The 22,513-nt window shown below is 39.9% G+C and overlaps 1 protein-coding gene across 6 annotated transcripts in view; it reads right to left on the bottom strand.

Moving 5' to 3' along the window:
• fars2 (phenylalanyl-tRNA synthetase 2, mitochondrial) overlaps positions 1-22,513 on the bottom strand; it is a 425,604-nt gene that overhangs the window by 168,426 nt on the left and 234,665 nt on the right. For all 6 annotated transcript variants that reach the window (XM_072283671.1, XM_072283673.1, XM_072283674.1 and 3 more), the window contains one exon: positions 12,412-12,572. In XM_072283671.1, coding sequence (XP_072139772.1) covers positions 12,412-12,572 — 161 coding nt within the window. The remainder of the gene's footprint in view (positions 1-12,411; positions 12,573-22,513) is intronic.

Below are 22,513 nucleotides of genomic sequence, written 5' to 3' on the forward strand. Positions count from 1 at the left end.
GGCCTGGGATCTGGTGGTGCACTGATTTCTTCAGAATTCAAATTCTTAAATAGAATTTAAATTATAACATTTCACAAATATCAGAGCTTTATACATCCACCATGCCATGTTAGCTTTAAGAACAGCAAGGCACTAAGCATTCATTTTTGTTATCAATTAATCTGTAACCACCTACCATCAAGTAACGAATGACAACATTCATACCTTTTTCCTGTTCTAATATCTTTTTAAATTAATTCACATTATGTTGACATCAGTGGCAACATCAGTATTCCCATTAAACCATATGGCTTGCTAGAACACTTTAATTAAGAGTGAACCAACTTGCTGCGCCTCATTATTAACAACATGGTGTTTTTACTATTTTGCTAGTGTGTGAATTACAATACATTTTGATCACTAATTTCTCAGTTTTCAGAAAAAAGTTCTGAAGATCTTCCCAAAATACTGGCAGTCGACATCCCTCTATAAATGCTATTTAACCCCAGTTCCCCTAGCATCTCTTTTCTTGTTCTAGATTTCAACATCTGCAGTCTTCTGTGACTTGCGTCAGAAACACACCAGAAAGGGCGAGGATAGTGGGATCTCTTCCCGACAATTGTAAGTAGATGATATTCGAACAAGAAACAGGGAATTCTGCAGATGCTGGAAATCTTGAGCAACATACACACAGAGTGCTGGAGGAATTCAACAAGTCAGGCAGCAGTTACATAGGGCATTAAATAGTCAACTTTTCAGCATGACACTTTTCATCGGGACTGGAAAGAGAGGGGAAGAAACCAGAATAAGAAAGGGGAGGGAACGTATACAAGCTGACAAGTGATAGGTAAAACCAGGTAAGGGGAAAGGTGGTGGACAGGGGAGGGGGGACGAATTTAGAAACTGGAAGGTGGAAGGTGGAAAAGGTAAAAAAAAAATCTGAAGAAGGAGGAATCTGATAGTAGAGAAGAGTAGACTGTGGGAGAAAAGGAAGGGGGAGGGACATCAGAGGGAGGAGATGGGCAGGTGAGGAGAAGACAAGGGATGGAGCCAGAATGAAGAATGGAAAAAGAGAGATTGGGTGGAGCGAAATTACTAGACACTAGAAAGATTGATGTTCACCCCATCAGGTTGGAGGCTACCCAGACAGAATATGAGGTGTTGCTTATCCAAACTGAGTTTGACCTCATCGTGGCAGTACAGCAGGTCATGGATTGACATGTCAGAATGGAAAGGGAAGTTGAAGTGCGTGGTCACCTGGAAATCGTGCCTTTTGTGGTGGATGGAGCAAAGGTACTCATTGGAGCAGTCCCTCAATCTATGTTGGGTCTCACCAATGTGGAGATGGCTGCACCATGAGTAGCAGATACAGTAAATGATCCTGACAGACTCAAAAGTGAAGTGTAATGGGGAGATCAATGCGGAAGGATGAATGGACAAGGGGATCACGTAGAGACCGATCCCTACGGAAAGTGGAGAGTGGGGAAAGGCAAAATGGTGCTTGGTGGCAGGATATTGTAGTGGATGGCAGAAGTTAGAGAATTATGTGCTGGATATGGAGGCTTGTGGGGTAGTAGGTAAGGACAAGGGGAATGTTATCTGTGTGTTGGCAGTGGGAGGATGGGATAAAGGCAGATTAGTGAGAAATGGAGGAGATGTGGATAAGGGCTTCGGCAACGGTGGTGGAAGTGAAACCCCATTCTTTGAAGAATGAGGACATCTCAGATGTTCTAGAATGGATAGCCTCAACTTGACAACAAATGTGGCGGAGACGGAGGAACTGAGAGAAGGGAATAGCATTTTTACAAGTGATAGGGTGGGAAGAGGTATAGTCAAGATAACTGTGAGAGTTAGGAGGTTTATAAAAGATATCAGTAGATTGTTTTCAGAGATAAAGACAGCAAGGTCAAGAAAGGGAAGTAAGTTGGTAGAGATGGATGAAGTAAATGTAAAGGTAGGGTGGAAGTTGGATGCAAAGTTCAACATGGGTGCAGCAAGTTGCACCAATGTAGTGTAGAAAGAGTTGGGGAATGTTACCAAGGCTTGGAGCACGGACTGTTCTAGCAATGTTCTAGTGGCTTAATGGTCACTATTAACGACAGTTGCTTTTCGTTACTGATTGATTTATTGAATTTAGATTTCCCAAGTAGAAATGCAACACAAAAGCAAAATACTACAGATGCGACAATTCTGAAATAAAAATAGAAAATGCTGGAAATACATTTCTTTGTGGAGAAAGGAAAAGACAATATTTTAAGTTGATAGTGTTTTATCAGAACTGAACAAACGTAGAAAGAAAATAAATTTTAACTTACAAAGGAAAAAGGACCAGGCAAACAAAGGGGAAGGTTATAGAGTGGAGACCGGGAGGGGTGAGTTACGTCAGTGAGAGCGTGTGTGTAACAGAAGATGTGACTGAGGGGACAGGACACAAATTTCAAAGAAATTAATCAAACAACCAGTCTAATAATTTTAAAACGCAAACAACAGGAATTCTGCAGATGCTGGAAATCCAATAATTATTGGAAGTCCAATAATTTTGTTCTGGTGAAGAGTCTCAGCCCGAAACGTTGACTATTTATTAATCTTCATATATGCTGCCTGAACTGCTGCTCCTTCAAAATTCTGTGTGTGCCACTGTGGATTTCCAGCATCTGCAGAATTTCTTGTGTCAATAAATTAATCATTTAACTACCACCCCTATACTCATCAACAATTCAATTTTACCAGAATTCTCTTTGTCACATGTTAGTCCTTGAAAGGAACCTTTTACTAAGGCAGCATTGTGCTTGGTGTATTAAATGCCCTTTGTTATCAAGGCTATAGTTTGTATTTCTAAGATGATGAGGGTTTGTTGCAAACACCATGACATAAGTCTCTCTTCAGAGCACAAAGAACTGCGGAGGTACATACTATTCAGTTTTACTTTATCCATTATTTTAACCTCATAGACTCTTACAACAATCGGTAACTAAATCCTTGTGCTGACTGGGAAGAGTAAGCCAACTGCAGGGAAGTGATCAATGCTAAACAGATCAACAAGGGTAGTCCCATTTTTCTGCAGTTCTCTTGTAAACTGGCTTACGTTTGATTGATTTCTGCAGAATTGGGATTGTGCTCCAATGTAGCTGTACCCAACTTCCAGAACAAAACTTTTCAAGAAAAAGTATAAACCAGCACTTAGCTATAAGTTCTTCTCCTCTAAGCATAATCTTTGATTTCCCTTTTCTTCCATACGCATATCCAACGTCTGTTTTTACATATATTTATGCTCTGTTTTAATATCATTCCTCAATAACTTGTATCTCCAATGTATAGTCTTCCAAATGTAAAGTTCTAACTGACATTTGCTACTAATTTTGTGCCTATAAAATTTGGGAATGAATTCATCACTAATGCAAACGACCTCTGACTTGCTTAAGGTCCATTTTAAAAACAAACTGCTAGAAATATTTAACAAGTCAAGCAGCATCTGTGAAGATGGAAAGAACTGACATTTCAGATGAACAACTACTTGTCAGAATTGAAAAAAAAATACAGGTAAAGAATTGCAGACAAATTGGGGAGGGAAGGTAAGAGGGAACAGTGCTACCCATTTAACTTTGCTCTTTCCGTTCACTATCTTAAAGACTTTAGCAGATCATTTTAAATTGCATTTTTTTCAAGCAGAAATGAACTCAATGTGTCTAACATTTTCTTTTAATTTGTCATACCATTTCTCAATGCATGAATAGCCTTGAGCACATTATATAGCTGACAAAGCAGAAGAGAACAGAGCAGAAGTGGAAGTTGAGGAATGCCTTGTGAACCTGTCACTGAACTACTGCAAAATCTTTCTGTTTTTGGTTATTTCTTGCATTGAGATTTACATTAAAATTGATCACTAAAATTGTGTGGCCCTACTGTTGGCAACTGCTAATAGAAATTCCATCTTTGTTGCCAATGCAAAAATATATCACAGTGTGTTATACAATCACTATTTCAGACTAATTCTGAGGCAAACTGAATGTTTTCAGATTATTAAGAATTAGACTATTTGACTGGAGAAAGAATGTAGACAGACTCTGCATTTATGATGCAGAGGAAAAACAAAAAAAAAATCACTTAATATGCTCTGCCTGAAACATCTCTTCTCAACATCAACCCACAAAATCCTAATCACTACAGTGATTATTTTCTTGCAAACATTATATATAATTTATGCTTAACTGATTTTTTTATAAATGCTATTTATATGACGCAATGTGACTATGATGCTGCTATAAGCTCAACATTTGACTCTGATATCCACAAAATCGGTCAAAAACAAACTAAATACACAAACAATCGACTGACATACTGAATAAAATGTTACTTGCTTAGAAGAAAATTTTGAATTAAAGGAAAAAATAGATAAGAAATAAAATCCAGATTAAAAATGGACAGATGAGAATAAGGAAAAAAAGCACATCAATATTATTACATACTTTGCCTTATTTAGCTGGTATGCTTTTGTTTTGAGGTGAGATTGGCTGGTAAGCTGTGCTTGAGGAACATAGAAGCTATGGAAGGTAATGCAACAGCCTCACAGGTGTTGTTTGTCCATCGTTGACGTCGATGAAGACCTCGACACCATGGTGATGGTGTCGAGACTGGCGCTTGATTTGGATTAATGAGAGGGAGAGTTGCGCAGCATCAGCCTCACTCTCTCTTCCCAATTCCCATCCGGATCCAGTGGCCAAGTGGTTAAGGTGTTCATCTAGAGACCTGAAGGTCGCTAGTTCGAGTCTTAGCTGAGGCAGTGTGTTGTGTCTTTGAGCAAGGCACTTACCCACACATTGCTCTGCGATGACACTGGTGCCAAGCTGTATGGGTCCTAATGCCCTTCCCTTGGACAACATCCGTGGCGTAGAGAGGGGAGACTTGTAGCATGGGCAACTGCCAGTCTTCCATACAACCCTGCCCAGGCCTGTGCCCTGGAATCCTTTCAAGGCACAAATCCATGGTCTCACGAGACTAATGGATGCCAAATGATTGATATACAAAAGTTGAGACGGCTGGAGATGGGACTAGGCGCAGTGGATGACCAGGACAACTTCTGTGTCTTGTCGTGCTCTACACGTTCCACAACACTTGCAGAGACCGCCTTCGTGACCATTGGACTCATCCACTCAGTTGGCCGGAGTCTGTCACACAGCCTCACAGATGAACAGAACACAGATTTCTGCTGAGCAGGGAGGAAACTTCTGCAGACCTTCAATATCTGAAGTCGAACTAAATGTGACAGAAAAAGGAAACTCTGCCCATTTCTGAAATGACTGTTTGTTTTCTTTCCTAGAACAATTTGGAGAAGTTTGGATAAGTATGGGAGCGGTATGGAATACTATTTCCAGGTGCTGGTCAATGGGACTAGACAGAATAGTAGATCGACAAGAACTAGATGGGCTAAAGGGCCTGTTTCTGTGCTGTAGTGCTCAATGACTCTCTGACTCTATGACTATTTCCACTCCATTCAAGTTCTTCCCCTAGCCCTGTCCACACAGATTTCTTGTTCTACATCACTCAGGAGTTTTAAGTCAACTGCCAACTTGACTCCAAAATCAGGTCACACACAATGAAGTAAACCAGTTCAATCAGAAATATTAGATCTGTTTAGGGTGCGATGTACAATGGAGTCTAACTTTGATCTGGTCACCTTCAACCATAGCTTATTACTAAAGTCGACGCTGATTCTCCCACTCTGAAAGAACATGCAATAAGTTACACCTTCTATCCCTATCTGGTGCTCTCCCATTGTTATTTTTATAAATTAACCACAAACACTCTAAAGTCAAAAATCTGGGGAAAAGTTGCATTTTTACTACAGAAAAATTAGAGGCTGAGTGCACCCAGTACAGTGTGACTGCAGAAATTTGTCTCAGCGTTTCCACAACTCTAGGCTGAACTTTAAAGCAACAGAGCTTGGAAATTGGATTAGGTAAAAATGTGATTGTTTTGAACTATTTCCTCCCATTACCAGCACCAACTTGCACGAGGAAATTGGATTGCATCCTCTTGACTCACTGTAAGTCAACTGTGAGATAGGTGCCATATTTTGTGTACATCACGATTTAAAGATAGAAATTGATTCAAAAGTCAAAACTTTTGTATGACAGTAAAGAAAATAAGTGGGAAATGGTATATTATTTAAAGTGACTCCACTGGGACGCAATTTACATTAACAGCATTTGAATTCCAAAGCACTTGAAACAAAACATTTTGTCACTTTCATTATTAATACAATGTTTACGTATTGATCTCAATACAAAAGTCAAAAGTATCAAAAACAGAATGATTAAATAGACAACTTAAGTGTTGGACAATAAACATTCTCAGTGTAGTATTTATTGCATACGTCACTCATCCATAAAAATCTAAAGAAAGTTATTTTTTGAAAATGCCACAGAAATATCCCCAAGACACTAAAGAGTTGGTCTACAGAAAGATTTGGACTGCTATGCCAGCTACCCACAATACACAGAGAAAAAGAAGGTATTACTAGGGAGGGAACATTGAAACATCTAACCTTGGTTTTAGTTATTTTCAATAACTTGAACTTACAATACTGAGTACCTAAAATGCACGCAGTACCTCTCGGTCACACAGAAAACATTTGTCAAGCCTTTCAAACCATCACTTATTCAGTGGCCCAACCCTCCACACTTCAGCTAATATGTCAGGATGAAGCTTCATTTACATTTAATAAATATGCAATCCAATGCAATTGAAACCTCAAAGTTAATCATTTTTTATATCAGTTTTCAACAATAACATTAGATTGTTATCAACAGTTGTCAATCTCAAATTAAGTAAAAACAAACTCATTTCCTTTTATGATCAAAGGTCAGTGGCAAACAACCAAAGACAAGAAATGCCCACATTAGAAAATGTATTCAATTAATCCTCTGGCTACATTACTAATAGATTTAAAAATAAACATCTATTGGACTTTTTATGAGTAATGCAAATCCAATTTCCTGCTCAAACTGCACAAAAGAGACAGCTATAGTTCAAATCATAAGTTTTCCAGAAATACCTACTTAATTGTTTGTTTGCCTCCAAGGATTGTTCTACTTTAACCTTCTATTTACTAATGCCAGTTTTGCACAGATTCAAATTTATTACATCTGTATATTATATAGTCTGGTGAATTTAAAATCAGCTTATTGGACAATATCTTTAAAATATACACAGAGTGGCCACTTTATTAGGTACACCTATACACCTGCTCATTAATGGAAATATCTAATCAGCCACTCATTTGGCAGCAAAAGGCATTCAAAAAGTTCAGGTGTTGTCCAGACCAAACATCAAAATGGGGACAAAATGTGATCTAAGTGGCTTTGATTGTGGAATGATTGTTGGTGCCAGTTGGGGTGGTTTGAGTATCTCAAAAACTGCTGATCTCCTGGGATTTTCATGCGCAACTATCTCTAAAGTTTAAAAAGAATAGTGTGATAAACAAAACACATCTAGTGAGCAGCAGCTCAGTAAATGCCTTGTTAATGAAAGATGTAGAAGAGAATGGCCGGACTGGTTCAATTTGACAGGAAGGTGATAATAACACAAATAACACGTTACAACAGTTCGTGCAGAAGTGAATTTCTGAATGTAAGACATGTCAAACCTTGAAGTAGTTGGGCTACTGCAGCAGAAGACCATGAGAATACACTCAGTGGCTAATGAGTATATTTCAGAAAAGATGATGGGTGTCTGTTTCTCTCTCCACAGATGGTGCCTGGCCTGAGTACTTCCAGAATTTTGTTTTTAATTTCAGGTTTTCAGTCCTTTTATTGAGGCACTGCCATGTTATCAATGGATAGAAAGCTCCAACTTTTAAACTAAGCGACAAGAACAGAAATGTATTTCCAAAACAGAATGGTGTGTGACATAGAGGAGAACCCATAGCAGGCTAGGTTTCCTAGCTCTTGCTGCCCTTGGTAACTGAGATTGAGAGTCTGAAGTAAGTAGACTTGGCAATTGTAGTGTATTTTGTAGATGTTACACAATGGAGCTATCATGTATTCATCATCATCATCAGGTGCCATGCCCAGTTTGAGCTTTGACTGCCAAGGCCCACACACTCCTCTTTTGGGTCAAGTGGATCAATTCATTGGTATTCATTTCCAGTTCTCTAGCTGCTCTCTCCATCATCATTTGTCTGTGCCTTCCTCTTGCTTTCTTCCCTTCAATCTTTCCCATAATTACTGTGCATTCTAACTCCTCTTTACTAATCACATGTCCAATGAAGTTACATTGCCTTTTCATGATCTCATACATTATTTCTCTTTTTGTGCTTGCTCTGTTCATGACATCCTTGTTAGATATTTGTTTCATCCATGATATTCTTTGCATCCTCCTCAAAAACCACATCTCTGCTGCTACAATTCGTTTTCTCATGTTACGTGATATTGTCCAACATTTTGAGCCATATAACATAACTGGATAAACGTAACATTTAAGTACTCTGAGGCGGGTTGTCATGCCTAGTTTAGTGTTGGTCAGTATATTCTTCATTTTCATAAAGGTGTCTTTTGCCATCCCTATTCTTCTTTTGATATCCATGTCGCATCTGCCATCTGATGTCACCCGGCATCCTAAGTAGCAAAAGTTCTGTACTTGTTTTATGTCTTCCCTGTTTATTTTCAGCCTGCAGATAGGATTCTCCTTCTTTTTGGATATCACCATACATTCTGTCTTTTTGCAATTGATAGACAGACCCGTTTTTGCACTTTCTTCAACAATTATATCAATTAAGTTTTGTAGTTCTTCCTCCGTCCTTGCAATTAGCACAGTGTCATCCGTATATCTAAAATTATTGACGTTTTCACCCCCAATTTTGATTCCCCAGATGTCTCTTATTTTTTGTAATATTGTTTCACTGTACACATTAAATAAATCAGGGGAGAAAACACACCCTTGTCTAACGCCTCTCTTGATTTTCATAAATTGACTCACTTCTCCATCTATTCTTAAAGCGACAGTTTGTTCCAAGTACAGATTTCTGATTAGGCAGAGGTCTTTCGAATCTAGATCTAGAGTTTCCTGTAATATTTCAATTAACTTATTGTGCCTCACTTTATCAAATGCTTCTGTGTAGTCGATGAAACAAACAAACAAATCTCTTTGCACTTGAATAGCTCATTCTGATAGTATCCTTAACATCAATATCCTGTTTCTTGTACCTTTGTCTTTCACAAAACCATTTTGTTCTTTACCTTTTTCAGCTTGTATCTTACTTTTAGGTCTTGTCATCAAAATTCTTAGAAGTATCTCAGTGATATGACTCATTAAACTTATGGTCCTATGTAATTCACATTCTGTTGCTCCAGGTTTCTTAGGAAGAGTGATATTCTGGTATTATTCCAATCTCATAAATGCCATTGATTAAACCAGTAAGTTTTTCAATTTCATAATCTTCAAGGGCGATAATTTGTTCTATTACTAATTCATCAGGACCTGCTGCCTTTCCTTTCTTCATCTTATTTATAGCATTACGAATTTCAGATTTTAAAATACTTGGACCTTCAATGTTCTTCTTAATTTCTGGTTTTTTGCCTCGATCATCTTCAAACAATTCCTGAATATACTCAGTCCATCTGTTCATAATCTCATCTTTTTCCATGATAATGGTACCATCCTTTGCTTTCAAACGTCCAACTGAAGAACAAAGGAGCTTTTTACCAGTAATATTCTTGATTTGTTGATGTAACCTTTTTAGATCAGTAATAGGGATTCTTTCTAGTTACTCACATTCCTGATTTAACCATTCTTCTTTGTATCGTGTATTGGCCTTGCAGAAAATGAATTCTTAGGACAATGAATGAAGTGCCAATGAAGTGAAAGGCTTTGTGCTGGATAGAGTCAAACTTCTTGAGTGGGACTGAGACTGCATTCATCCAGGCATGGGAGAAGTACTCCATCATGCGCTAGATCAAGACTTCCTAACCTGGGGTCCATAGACCCCTGCTTAACGGTATCGATCCAAGGCATTAAAAAAAGGGTTGGGAACTCTTGCTCTAGATGTTGGAAAGGCTTTTTCAGAAAGCTACGGGTTGCCTGTTATAGGATTCTCACCCTTGACTTTTTCTTGTACTTTTTATGTGACTGATCCAGTAAAGCTTTTGGTCAAAAGTGATCCCCAGGCCATCAGTGGTAGGAGTGGGAGTTTGATGAGAATGCCACAGAATGTCTAGGCAGTTAAACTTTCTTATCATTGGAGACAGCTATTGCCTGACATTTGTAAGACTTGTATGTTACTTGTTGCATCAGTCTAAGCCTAGATATTGTCTGGATATTATTCCAAGCTGTAATAGCTCATTTTCTGATAAGTTCCAAGCACAATGGAACTTCGTACGACCATCACTTCAGAACTTCTAGTGGAAGGAAGGTCATCACTGAAGTAACTGAAGATGGTTTGTCCTTGAACTCTATCCTAGAAACCCCTGGTAGTGATTCCTGGAGTTGGGATAATAGAATTGAAATAACCACGACCATCTTCCTCTGTACAAAACACAGAACACTAGAGGACCTCAATGGGACAAACAGCATCTATGGAGGCAAAAAGTCGAGATATTGCACAGTTCTGACATGATACATCAACAGATAGCTTTCATCTTCAAAATTTAATTTAATCTGCTGAGCTATTTCTCATCCAACATTCCAGCATGAACATCCTTCAACCTTTGAAGTATTTTTCTTTTGATTCCCACTGACATCACTGTTACCTGAGCTCATTGATGCCACATCAAGTCAAACAAAAATAAGTGTGGTCATACTTGCCTAAGCTCTGAAATTCATTCTTTAGCTTGCTGATGAGTAAGTGTAGACTTATTGGGTGGTGATATGCTGGACTAGATTTTTTCTTAATTTTCTACACAGAATATTAATTGCAATTTTGCACATTGTTAGGTAGATGGCAGAGCTATCACTGTACTAGAACAACTTGACTATAAGTCGAGCTCATCCAGAGTACAAATCTGAAGCACCACGGATGAGATGTTACTTAGTCCTACAGACTTTGTTGTATCCAATGCTTGGCTACTCCTTGATTTAGTGAAATAGAACAACTTGTTTAAGCTTGGCTTTTATGATGATGAAGGTCTTGAGGGAAGCCAAAGAGGGTTGAAGATGGTTTCAATACATTCCTAGATTGCGCTCTGAGTTACTAAGGATGAGGTTGTTCTTGGACCTTCCACCTCCTGTCAGTGGTCCATTCATCATACACAATGGGATCTGACAGCACTGTAGTGTTTTGTTGGCTGGATGTCACTTGATTCTGGCTTTAAATGCCACTTCTGCTCTTTAGCACACTAAGATTTCTATCTTACCATTTTGTTGCGTTTAACAACCTAAATTTAAAGCAGCTCCCACCATGTCTTTCTGTGAAAGCGAATTTGTTTCTGCTTTGCTGGTTTTGGCAGTATAAAGGAGATGTAGGGCCATAAGCTTATGGAATACGACTTTGCTACTGGTTGATGACTAGCAATTTTTACAAAACTCTGCTACTACATTGAATTCAATGGCAGCTAGCAATGATATGAAAACAAAATAACCCCAACCTGGGGAAATGTAATATTCTTCCTCTAAAACTTCCAAAATGGTTATTGATAGTCCAGTAGGAAACATATGATCACATGGTAGTGTGGCCGGCACGTTGCAGCACTGATTTTCTTCGTAACGGACTGACAGAATTTACTCAATTCATGATTAGTATCTCAACGGGTTTAAGTTCTAACCGTATTAGGAAGAGAAAACCACAAGCATGAGTCTCTCCTATGACTCTAGGCTACGTCCATTGCATATGTTCCAGCCAATGAATATATGCAACGGATGTAGCTTAGAATTGGAACGATTAATTGCCTTTCCTTCTTGGCTGGAAGAGCCATGTGGTAAGGGATCAACATAAATCCTTTTCATCCTCCTTTGAATCAGTTGTGGTCATTTATGGCATAAACCAATGTTGGTGCTTGTAAATCAGCTTGTTCTACTTCTCCCCAAATGTAAGTTACAACTGGCTCACAAAGCACACCACTGCACAAGATCAAGGTTACTTCCAACATGATACCATATCCTTTCAAGTCCTAGGGGCCAGTTACATGCAGTTTTGCAGTGACTTGTTTTAGTTTCGTTGTTGTTGGGTCAATATCCTGGAACTCCCATCATTGTGAGAGCTTCATAAACATAAGGATATTAGGTGCTTCAGAAACTCAATCACTAGAGCTGAGAAAGACAGATCAGAAAAAAAATGTCAAATGTCAAAAAACAAAGAGGAATTACCCAGAGCATAAAGTTCAAAAGTTACAATTGAAATTGAAAATAAATATAAATCACACAGCAAACCTCTGATTAAGTTGTCAATGCACGCAAATTAACCTAATGCAGTAGAAAGAAGAAAAATAGCGTATATTTTACCTGAAATGTGACTTTCTTGTCAATATGAGTAACCTGAAATTGTTTCAGAAATCTTTCATCCTCACTCCAAAACAACCGTATGTCTGGTATTCCATACAAAATCATGGCCAGTCGTTCAAGACCCAGGCCAAAAGCATATCCAATCCTGTCTTGAGCACCAGCTGAAATCCAAAAGAAAGAAAGGCCTTGTGAACAGTGGATCACCCAGTCAAATTTCACATTACCTACAAAGGTATCTTGCCAATATCTCTTAGGCAAACAACAGTGACAACTTATATAGTGTCACTGTTATATAACTTCTTACATAAGTTATATAGTGCCTTTACATTGCAAAGGAAGGAAGAAAGGGGAAGAAGCAGGGAGAGGGAGAAGTGGAGGGAGAGGCAAAGGGAGAGGCAGAGTAACAGGGAGAGCGAGAGGCAGCAGAGAAGGAGAGAGGCAGAAGCAGAGGGTAAGGACGCAGAGACAGGGAGAGGGTAAGGGAGATGCAAGACCAATTCATTTGTACTTCTTTGAAATCCCAGTCTTTCTGATCTAATCTCCCTTCTGATAAAATGGCAAACTTGGTCATTCTTCTTTGAATTGCTAATCCTTTAAACTTGAATATCAGTCCCAGTGCACCCTCCTTGAGCTGAGATGCTAATTATAAAATATCCGACACCATCTCCCACTCGCTTCTTCTGAAATGCCTGTATCTACCCAATAAAACCTTGGTCCTGATCCATTCCCCTTCCTCCAAAATGATAGTCAAGATCCATCCTCTATGCCTCTGAAATGCTGGCTCTCATGAATCCCACTGGCAATGTCAGTTTAATCCATTCTCTCTTGCACAAAATACTAGTCCTGCTAAAACTATTCCCTTCCCTTGGAACGTCAATTCTGATCCATCACCTAAAATATAGCCTTAATCGATTTCCACACTGCTTTAGAATTGCCTATCTCAAACATAGCACTGATATGCCATTGGCAATGAATCTTCACTATGAAGTGCCACTGCTCATCCATCCTGAATTTCTTGAAATGATCCATTCCTAAGCATAGCATAAATAAAGGCTTCAGCAAAGGACTAATAAAACACTCCATGCCGTTGCACCACTGTTTCCTTTAGATCTGTGACTAATGCTATTCTCTGCTGAGCTTTGATTATAAATGGAAGGGAAAGGAGGGTATACTTCAGGGATCCTGTAATTGTGACCAGCTTCAACAAAAGGCTTTTGTAACTGCAGATGGTTCTCTCTGCAGTCCTTCACAAGGGAAGTCATCACCAGGATTCAATTCAACCATCTCTTTCCAGTGGCTGAAGGACTGCTCTCTGAATAACAGTGCACTTTCCATCCATTGAGAGGCCCAGTGAACAGAATTTTCACTGTGTGATAACACTGAGAAATCCAAGAAACAACACCAACAACTAACTATATATGGCATTTGCAACCCCACTAAAGTCTTTGACCCCAACAACCAAGGAGGACAAACACACCACCTATCAATTTTGGCTTCCCGCAGAAAATTTGCCTATATTTTGTATCTGCATTGCAACAGCAGGCAAGTCATGATCCTAACCACTGGGTCTTCAACATACCCAACCTCAAAGACCAATGTCAAACAAGATCGTATCATTGCATTGGCAATTTCACCCTTTTTCTTGCCATAATGCTCTAGCGCAACTTCAACAAACTTCCTCTAAGAGTGGAAATAATCGGCAGGAAACTGTTCGACCTGTGATGACCACAGTCTAGAACACAAATATCAGTAGTTAAGCCACAATTCATGGGTATACTTAAAGCAGAGGTTAATAGATCTTTGTTTAGTAAGGGCATTAAAAGTTACAGGGAGAAGGCAGGAGAATGGGTTTGAGAGGGGAAATAAATTAGCCATGATTGAATGGCAGAGAAGACGCAATAGGCCAAATGGCCTAATTCTACTCCTATAAGTATAATATTATGGTCAATGCTTGCACTTATGCACACTCTGGAATAGCGCTGACTCATTAACTTGATGCATAAAACAGAAGGGCTTTATGCTCAATATCTACAAGACAAAGGTCACTGACTCCCGGCACTAAGGACTCATGACAAAACTCCTGCCAATGTGGACTAATACCCATTTCTCAAAGCTACCTCTCTGTGAAGTTTGATTGACAATGTTGAGATTCACCGTCATCCCTCCATGCATTAGCGCAGTCGTTGGTAGTTTGAGGAAAAGGGTATTTGAAAATCTAGAAATCAGACCTGGCAAAAAAAAACTCATGGTCTACTGTACTGTTATTTGATAACTCCAAAACATAAAACCAATTGGATGGAAAACATGGCAAGTCCAGAATGTGAGTCTACTTTTGTTTTTACTTTAAGTGGGGTGCATACAGATGACATGGCAATGTAATGATGTATGCCATTTACTTACTTTTACATATAACCCACAATGCATAATGTAAACAACAAAGAATGTTTAATCAAACAATATATTTACAATATTACTCAAATATTAAATGCACAACATGTACAACACTGATTCCTACGCTCCTAAATTCTTCTGAGACATGTACTTCAAGATCCTTGAAAGACAGCACCAATGTTGTCCCTGCAAACTCTTCTAAGTTTATGGAAGGAATAGTGAGCCAATGTTGGTATCCTCCCTCAGGTAGGCATGCAAAGCATTGAGGCCCTAATTACTCTGAATCAGCGCCATTGGGTTGCTTACATCGTTCACATACCCAGTGCTAGACTCTTCAAGCAGATACTTTATTCTGAGCTTTAAGGGACAGGGTTACTGGGTAGGTCAAGAAGTGGATTCAAATAAGTACAACATTTCCACCAGTTCCTAGGAGTCGCTGGCTATTGTCTGAATTGAACTGATTTTATTACCTACATCCTTCATATACATGAGTAAAAATCTTTACGCTACGTCTCCGTCTAAATGTGCAATGTGCAATTATAGTAATTTACAATAAATATTATGTATAACAGGATAGTCAATATAACACAGAAATACAGTTGCATCAGCATGAATTAGTCAGTCTGATGGTCTGGTGGAAGAAGCTGTTCCAAAGCCTGATGGTCCTGGCTTTTATGCTGCAGTAACATTTCCCGGATGGTAGCAGCTGGAACAGTTTGTGGTTGGGGTGATTCAGGTCTCCAATGATCCTTTAGGCCCTTTTTACACACCTGTCTTTGTAAATGTCCTGAATAGTGGGAAGTCCATACCTATAGATGCGCTGTCTGCACCACCCTCTGCAGAGTCCTGTGGTAGAGGGAAGTACAGTTTTCATACCAGGCAGTGATGCAGCCAGTCAGGATGGTCTCATTTGTGCCCCTGTAGAAAGTTCTTGGGGTTTGGGGGCCCATACCAAACTTCTTCAACCACCTGAGGTGAAAGAGGCACTATTGTGCCTTTTTCACCACACAGCCAGTATGTACAGACCACATGAGATCCCCAGTGATGTGTATGCCAAGGAAGTTAAAACTGTTCACCCTCTCAACCCCAGACCCATTGATGTCAATAGGGGTTAGCATGCCTCCATTCTTCCTGTAGTCCACAACCAGCTCCTCTGTTTTTGTGACATTGAGGAAGAGGTTGTTTCCTTGACACTACTGCGTCAGGGTAATGACTTCTTCTCTGTAGGTTGCCTCATTATTATTTGAGATTAGCCCAATCAATGTAGTGTCATTAGCAATTTTAATTAGCACATTGGAACTGTGGGTGACGACACAGTCATGGGTATACACAGAGTAAAGGAGGGGGCTTAGGACACAGCCTTAAGGGGCACCTATGTTGAGGGGCAGAGGTGGGGGAGCCCACTCTTACCATCACCAGTGATCTGACAGGAAGTCCAGGATCCACCTCTAGAAGGCAGAGTGAAGGCCGAGGTCTCTGAGCTTCTTGTCGACCCTGGAGGGAATTATGGTGTTGAATGCTGAACTGTAGTCCAAGAACAGCATTCTCACATAAGCATCCCTCTTCTCCAGATGTGTAAGGACAGTGTGTAGAGCTGTGGCTATTGCATCATCTGTCAATCGGTTGTGTCAGTAGGCGAACTGTAGGGGGTCCAGTGTGGGTGGAAGTATGCTGCAGATGTAGTCTTTGACCAGTCTCTCAAAGCATTTGCTTATTATTGAGGTGAGTGTGACAGGACATCGTTGTTCGGACATGTAACTTTAGTCTTTTTAGGTACAGGGACAATGGTGGATGTTTTGAAGCAGGAAGGCACTTTACAATGGGAGAGGGAGAGATTCAAAATGTCTGTAAACACACCTGCCAGTTATGCTGCATCCTGAGTACCCGTCCTGGGATGCCGTCCGGTCCTGCAGCCTTACGACTGTCCACTGATTGGAAACACCTGCGTACTTCAGCCTCAGAGATGACCAAGCTACCGGTCACATCGTCTGCAGGTCTCTCCAGGGGCTCAGCATTGGCAACATCAAATCCAGCGTAAAAATTACTTAGCTAATCTGGGAGACAGGCTGCAATGTTGGAAACTCCACTGCGTTTAGCTTTGAAGTGTGCGATGGTGTGCAGACCTGCATGTTGAGTCTGAATCTAGTATCTGTATTGTTGTTTTACTGCTCTGATGACTCAAAGTGGAGGAGGAACATTTGTGATGGTAATGACGAACATACATCAAGAGCATAAAAAGCCTCCTGTTAACGGCAGGAGAGCACCATCTCACAAATTAAAACTGCCTACCTTCTCAGATACTGTACCTCCTGTCCCATCTGCATTTCCGCTACTGGTCTCATCAGTCATTTCAGAAACCACAAAACTTGGAGTGGAAGCAAGTCAACCTCCATATTAAGTACTGGCCAAGAAGCAGCAATGGTTATACTTGGATGCATTAGCATTTTGGCCAATTTTTTTATGTTCACCTATCACAGCACAATTTGAAACATTATCAGACTATCCCTCAGTGTTCCTTAACCAAAGAATGAATTTCTGATCTATTGATATTTCTAGATAGGATATTCTCCTAATTCTTGCATTATTTTTTTATTCCCTTATGGTCATGTGAAGAACAAAACAGTGTGTACTGTTCTAGATGTGAAGTTTTAAGAAAGTTTAACATAGCTGCTCTACTTACGAGGTTCATTTCTTGTGTAACAGAATTCACATGTAAAGCAGCTATGTTAAACTTTCATAAAACTTCACATCTGTTTTATTCTCTATTCTATCTTCATCAATTTGTTTTATCACTTTTTCAAACATTCAACCAGGCTTGTGAGGCATGACCTACCCTTCACAAAGCCATACTGACTATCCTTAATCAGACTATGCTTCTTCAAGTGCTCGTGAATCTTGTCTCTAAGAATCTTCTCCAATAGTTTGTCCACCACTGATGTAAGACTCACTAGTCTTTAATTCCCAAGATTTTCCCTGTTATCCTTCTTGAACAAAGAAATAACATTTGCCAACCTACAATTTTTTGGTACTATTGCTGTAGCCAGTGGGATGCACAGATCAATGCCAAAGGTGCAACAATCTCCTTCCTTGCTTCCATTAGCAAGGGGTGTATCTTGCCGGCCCTGGGAACATTTATACTAATGTTTTACAAACGTTCCAACACATCCTGTTTCTTAATCTTGACATATTCCAACATATTATCCTCTTCTACACTGTCCTCACATTCATCAAGGGTTAGGGTTAGGTAAGTATTCATTAATTACCTCTCCTACTTCCTCTGACTTCAGGCATATGTTTCCTCTTTTATATGTTTCCTTAGTCCTATCCTCACTCTCATCATCCTCCATTTTTCATGTATATGTAGATCACCGTGAGGTTATCCTTAAACATCAAGGCCTTTTCATGTCTCCTAGTTTTACTAAGTCCCTCCTTAAACTCCTTCTTGGTTAACATATACCCCTCAATATCCCTGACTGATCCTTGCTTCATAAACCTTAAGTATGCTTCCTTCTTCCTCTTCCACATCTCTTGTTAACTTTGGTTCTTTTCCCTGCTTCAATAGAACAAACCTATCCAGACCCTGTGCAAATGCTCCTGAACAACTTGTACATTTCCACTATGCATTTCCCTGAGTACATTGTTCCCAAATTACACTTCCAAGTTCCAGCTTAATCATATCATAATTTGCCCTCTCCCACTTCAATATTTTTCCACACCATCTGCTCCTATCCCTGTCCAAGGCTGTGGTAAAGGTCAGGGAGTGATGGTCATTGTCTCTGAAATGATCACCCACCAAGAGACCTGTTTGCGAAGCAGGTTTATTACCCCTAGTCCTAGATCCAGTATGGACTCTCCTCTAATCAGTCTGGCCACTTACTATGTCATTAACCTATCCCGGACATACCTAACAAATTCTGCCCCATCTAAACCTTTTTCACTAAGGAGGCGTGAATCAATATTAGGGACATTGAAGTCACCCATGATTACAACCTGGTTATTTTTTGCACCTTTCCAAAATCTGCCTCCCGATCTGCCCCTCCGTCTCTCTGTTGCTGATGGAGTGTCTATAGAACACTCCCAATAGAGTGATTATGCCCTTCCTATTTCTAACTTCCACTCATGCTCAATTCTTCCCTTTCTCATGTCCTCCCTTTCTGTAGCTGTGATAATATCCCCAATGAGCAATGTCACACTTCACCTCCCTCCCTATCCCTTTTGAAACATCTAAACCCCAGAAAATCCAGCAGCCATTCCTGCCTTTGTGATAGCTAAAACTCCATAATGGCTTCAAAGTCATGGTTCCAAATACTGATCCATGGTCAGCCTCTTCTTGCCAGTCTCTTGAACCAAAGCATCAGTTCCTCACTCTAATTCCATTTCAACAATGGCCACTCCACTTAAACCTCACTTCTTTTTATTGGTGCAAGTGAAACTCAAACACAGTGACACTGCTCTTTTCAACAGTTCTCACCTTTGCACAGATCTTGTTCTCACTACTCCAAAGTGAAACTCACACGTAAATCCTTCCTACAAAAACTTAACACCCACGTTTAGGGTGGACTGGGGGAAGTGGGATGGAGATAGAAGGAGGGCCATATGGATTAGGACTGGATCTCTGATGACAGGTGCTTGGCATGCTGAGCAGTTCCTGTTTTATTTCAGATATCTTGAATATTTCTGGAGCATTTTGCTTTTGGACAAAAGTAGTCAACCTGCTTTCTGACACTATTCCCATATCTATTGAATATTACCTTTCCTTAGCCTCTTGGGATGGATGATATCCTGCTGAATTCTCTGCCTTATGTTCTGTAAATTTGACTAGCTCATCAAACATCTCCCTCTTTTCAGTCTTAAGTAGATATGCAATGTTTCTGCAATTTCATGGTTACAGTTTATGAACTTTGCATTCCTAAGAAGCTCGATGCCTGTCTAAATGTTCTTTTCTTGATGCACATGACTAAGGAATAGATTAACAATTCTTTTCACATTATTTGATAGTTTTATTTGTAATTCCTTTCTCTCACTGCTTCAGGTTCCATTGAATATTCTAAAGTTGTAACAGCATAAATTTCTAACTTCAGTAGGAGGGCTATCATCCTAAATATGTGTAGCATATTTCCCTGAAGCAAGGTTGACTTTCCCTGTGGTATAAGATCCTGCAGATCCAAGTCCCAAAGTAAATAAGGGAAACTTAGATCAGATTTTAATAGTGATTTATAATGGGTGCCCTGAAATGACACTGTAGTTGTAGAACAACTCTTTTGACCATTGTCTGGAAGCAATAACAAGGGACTGCAACCAAGGATCAATATCTGTCTTCCAAACAGTACCCATGAAGTGCATAGTTCTGTGGGACCCAGCATGGTTTTCATCATCTGGCATTAAGGAGGACACCTATATTAGTGGTAGGTAGTGGAAAACCGAGAAGGCCTGTCACATTGCTGAAGAATGTGAGGATGGCAGCAACATTCAGACCATGGGCAACAGGGTTATCAGAAGCAGCAGGGGAAAGGAAAAGGGGAAGATAAAAATCACAAGAGGATGCTCAAATGAGATCTGGGACAGTATGCTCAAGACAGTTCTTTCTGGGCAACAGACATAACCAGGTCCCCTCCACCATCACTCTCCCCTATCTGGCGGAACTGGTCTTCACTCTCAATAATTTCTCCTCTGGCTCTTCCCACTTCCTTCAAACAAACGGTGCAGCTATGGGCACTCGCATGGGTCCCAGCTATGCCTGCCTTTTTGTCGGCTATGTGGAATAGTCTATGTTCCAAGCCTACACTGGTGGCCGTCCCCCACTTTTCATATGCTACATTGATGATGTTCTGGAACCCAATTTTTCTCAGGGACACATGTTTCTTCACTCAGTTCTAAGTGACAATATTTTTGGTGCTCAAACACTGTAACTTCTTTCTCTGATTTCTATTCACAACTTTGCTGACTGAAATAATATTATCATTATAGCATTGACTAGTGATCTCTATTGGTTGCATGCCAAATTATTTACTCAAACAGATTATCTCTGAGCTTGAAAATGCCTTCCAATTCAAGATATCACTCTCCAAACTTCAGCAAATGGTAAAAAAAACATTATAAAACTAGCATTCTACTAACTCACGAGTACCGGTATCTCATTTTCCAGTCTAGTGAGTCAAGATTTGCAAGAAAAACTAATTCATGTTTATAATTGAACATACATTGCTCCAGAGGGTGTCATAATGATCAAAAGCACGTGTATAGGTTGATTTCTGTCTCATTTGTTGAAACAAAACCAATTACTACATTCTGGTTACCAATCTAAAAGAGATTGTCCAATTCATAGAAACCTTCTTCAACTCCAGGATCCTTGTGTAATGCTTTTACTGGACTTGAATTATACTAATTCAGCAGAAGATTATTAGAGCTCAATAGAATTGGTTTACACACCTCAATGGCAAACAGTCATTCGAATTTAAATTGGATTCATCGGTTTTCAAAATTTGAAATTAAGAGTAGGTGTAGAGCTGCAGGTGTCCACAACGGAAGTACAAGGGCAGTCTAAAAAATCTAGAATTTGTTAATAGTACAATCTCACTTTGAGAATTTCTATTCAAATACACAAATATTCACTATATTCACCTATTACTAGAATTCAAAAGCATGAGGTGTGACCTCTGAAACCTATTAAATGGTGAAAGGCCTTGATAGAGTGGATGTGGTGAGGATGTTCCCTATGGTGGGAGAGTCTAAGACCAGAGGACACAGCCTCAGAATAGAGGGGTGTCCTTTTAGAATGGGGATGAAGAGGAGTTCCTTTAGCCGGAGAGTGGTGAATCTGTGGAATTCTTTGCCACGGGCAACTGTGGAGGCCAAGTCTTAATATATTTAAGGTAGGGGTTGATAGATTCTTGATTGGTCAGGGCATGAAGGGATACAGGGAGAAGGTTGGAGATTGGGGGGGGGAGAAGGTTGGAGATTGGGGGGGGGAGAAGGTTGGAGATTGGGGGAGAGAAGGTTGGAGATTGGGGGGGGAGAAGGTTGGAGATTGGGGGGGAGAAGGTTGGAGATTGGGGGAGAGAAGGTTGGAGATTGGGGGAGAGAAGGTTGGAGATTGGGGAAGAGAAGGTTGGAGATTGGGGGAGAGAAGGTTGGAGATTGGGGAAGAGAAGGTTGGAGATTGGGGTGGAGAGGAAAATTGGATCAGCTATGATGAAATGGTGGATCAGACTTGATGAGCCAAATGGCCTACTTCTGATCCTATTCCACTGTTAAAAGTGTCAGTACAAATAATTTTTAAGAAGTTCCAAACCAAAGATTGGCTTCCAACAACCTTAGATCACTGAAGTGCTGAGAGATGTGTGTGAAGCCTAGTTTCTAAAAGCTGACTAAAATACATTCCACCATATCAAGAACTAAGCTCATTTTAAGCTTTCTGGAACAATGCACACAAAATGTTGGAGCAATTCAGCAGATCAAGCACCACGGAGGGAAACAATCAATGTTTCAGAATGAGACTGGGAAGAAAGAGTGCAAAACCAGATTAAAAGTGTAAAGGGAGGAGGAGGGGCGCAAGTTGGCAGATGATTGGTGAATCTAGGAGGGAGGGAGAGAGATAGAATAAAGGGAATGATGGGTGAAGCTGGGATATGATAAGCGTACGAGGCTGAAGACAGAGGAATCTGATAAGAGAGGGCTGTAGATTATGGAATAAAAGTATGGAAATAAGGAA

The sequence above is a fragment of the Mobula birostris genome, chromosome 19, assembly GCF_030028105.1.
Source record: "Mobula birostris isolate sMobBir1 chromosome 19, sMobBir1.hap1, whole genome shotgun sequence".
NCBI classification, from domain to species: domain Eukaryota; kingdom Metazoa; phylum Chordata; class Chondrichthyes; order Myliobatiformes; family Myliobatidae; genus Mobula; species Mobula birostris.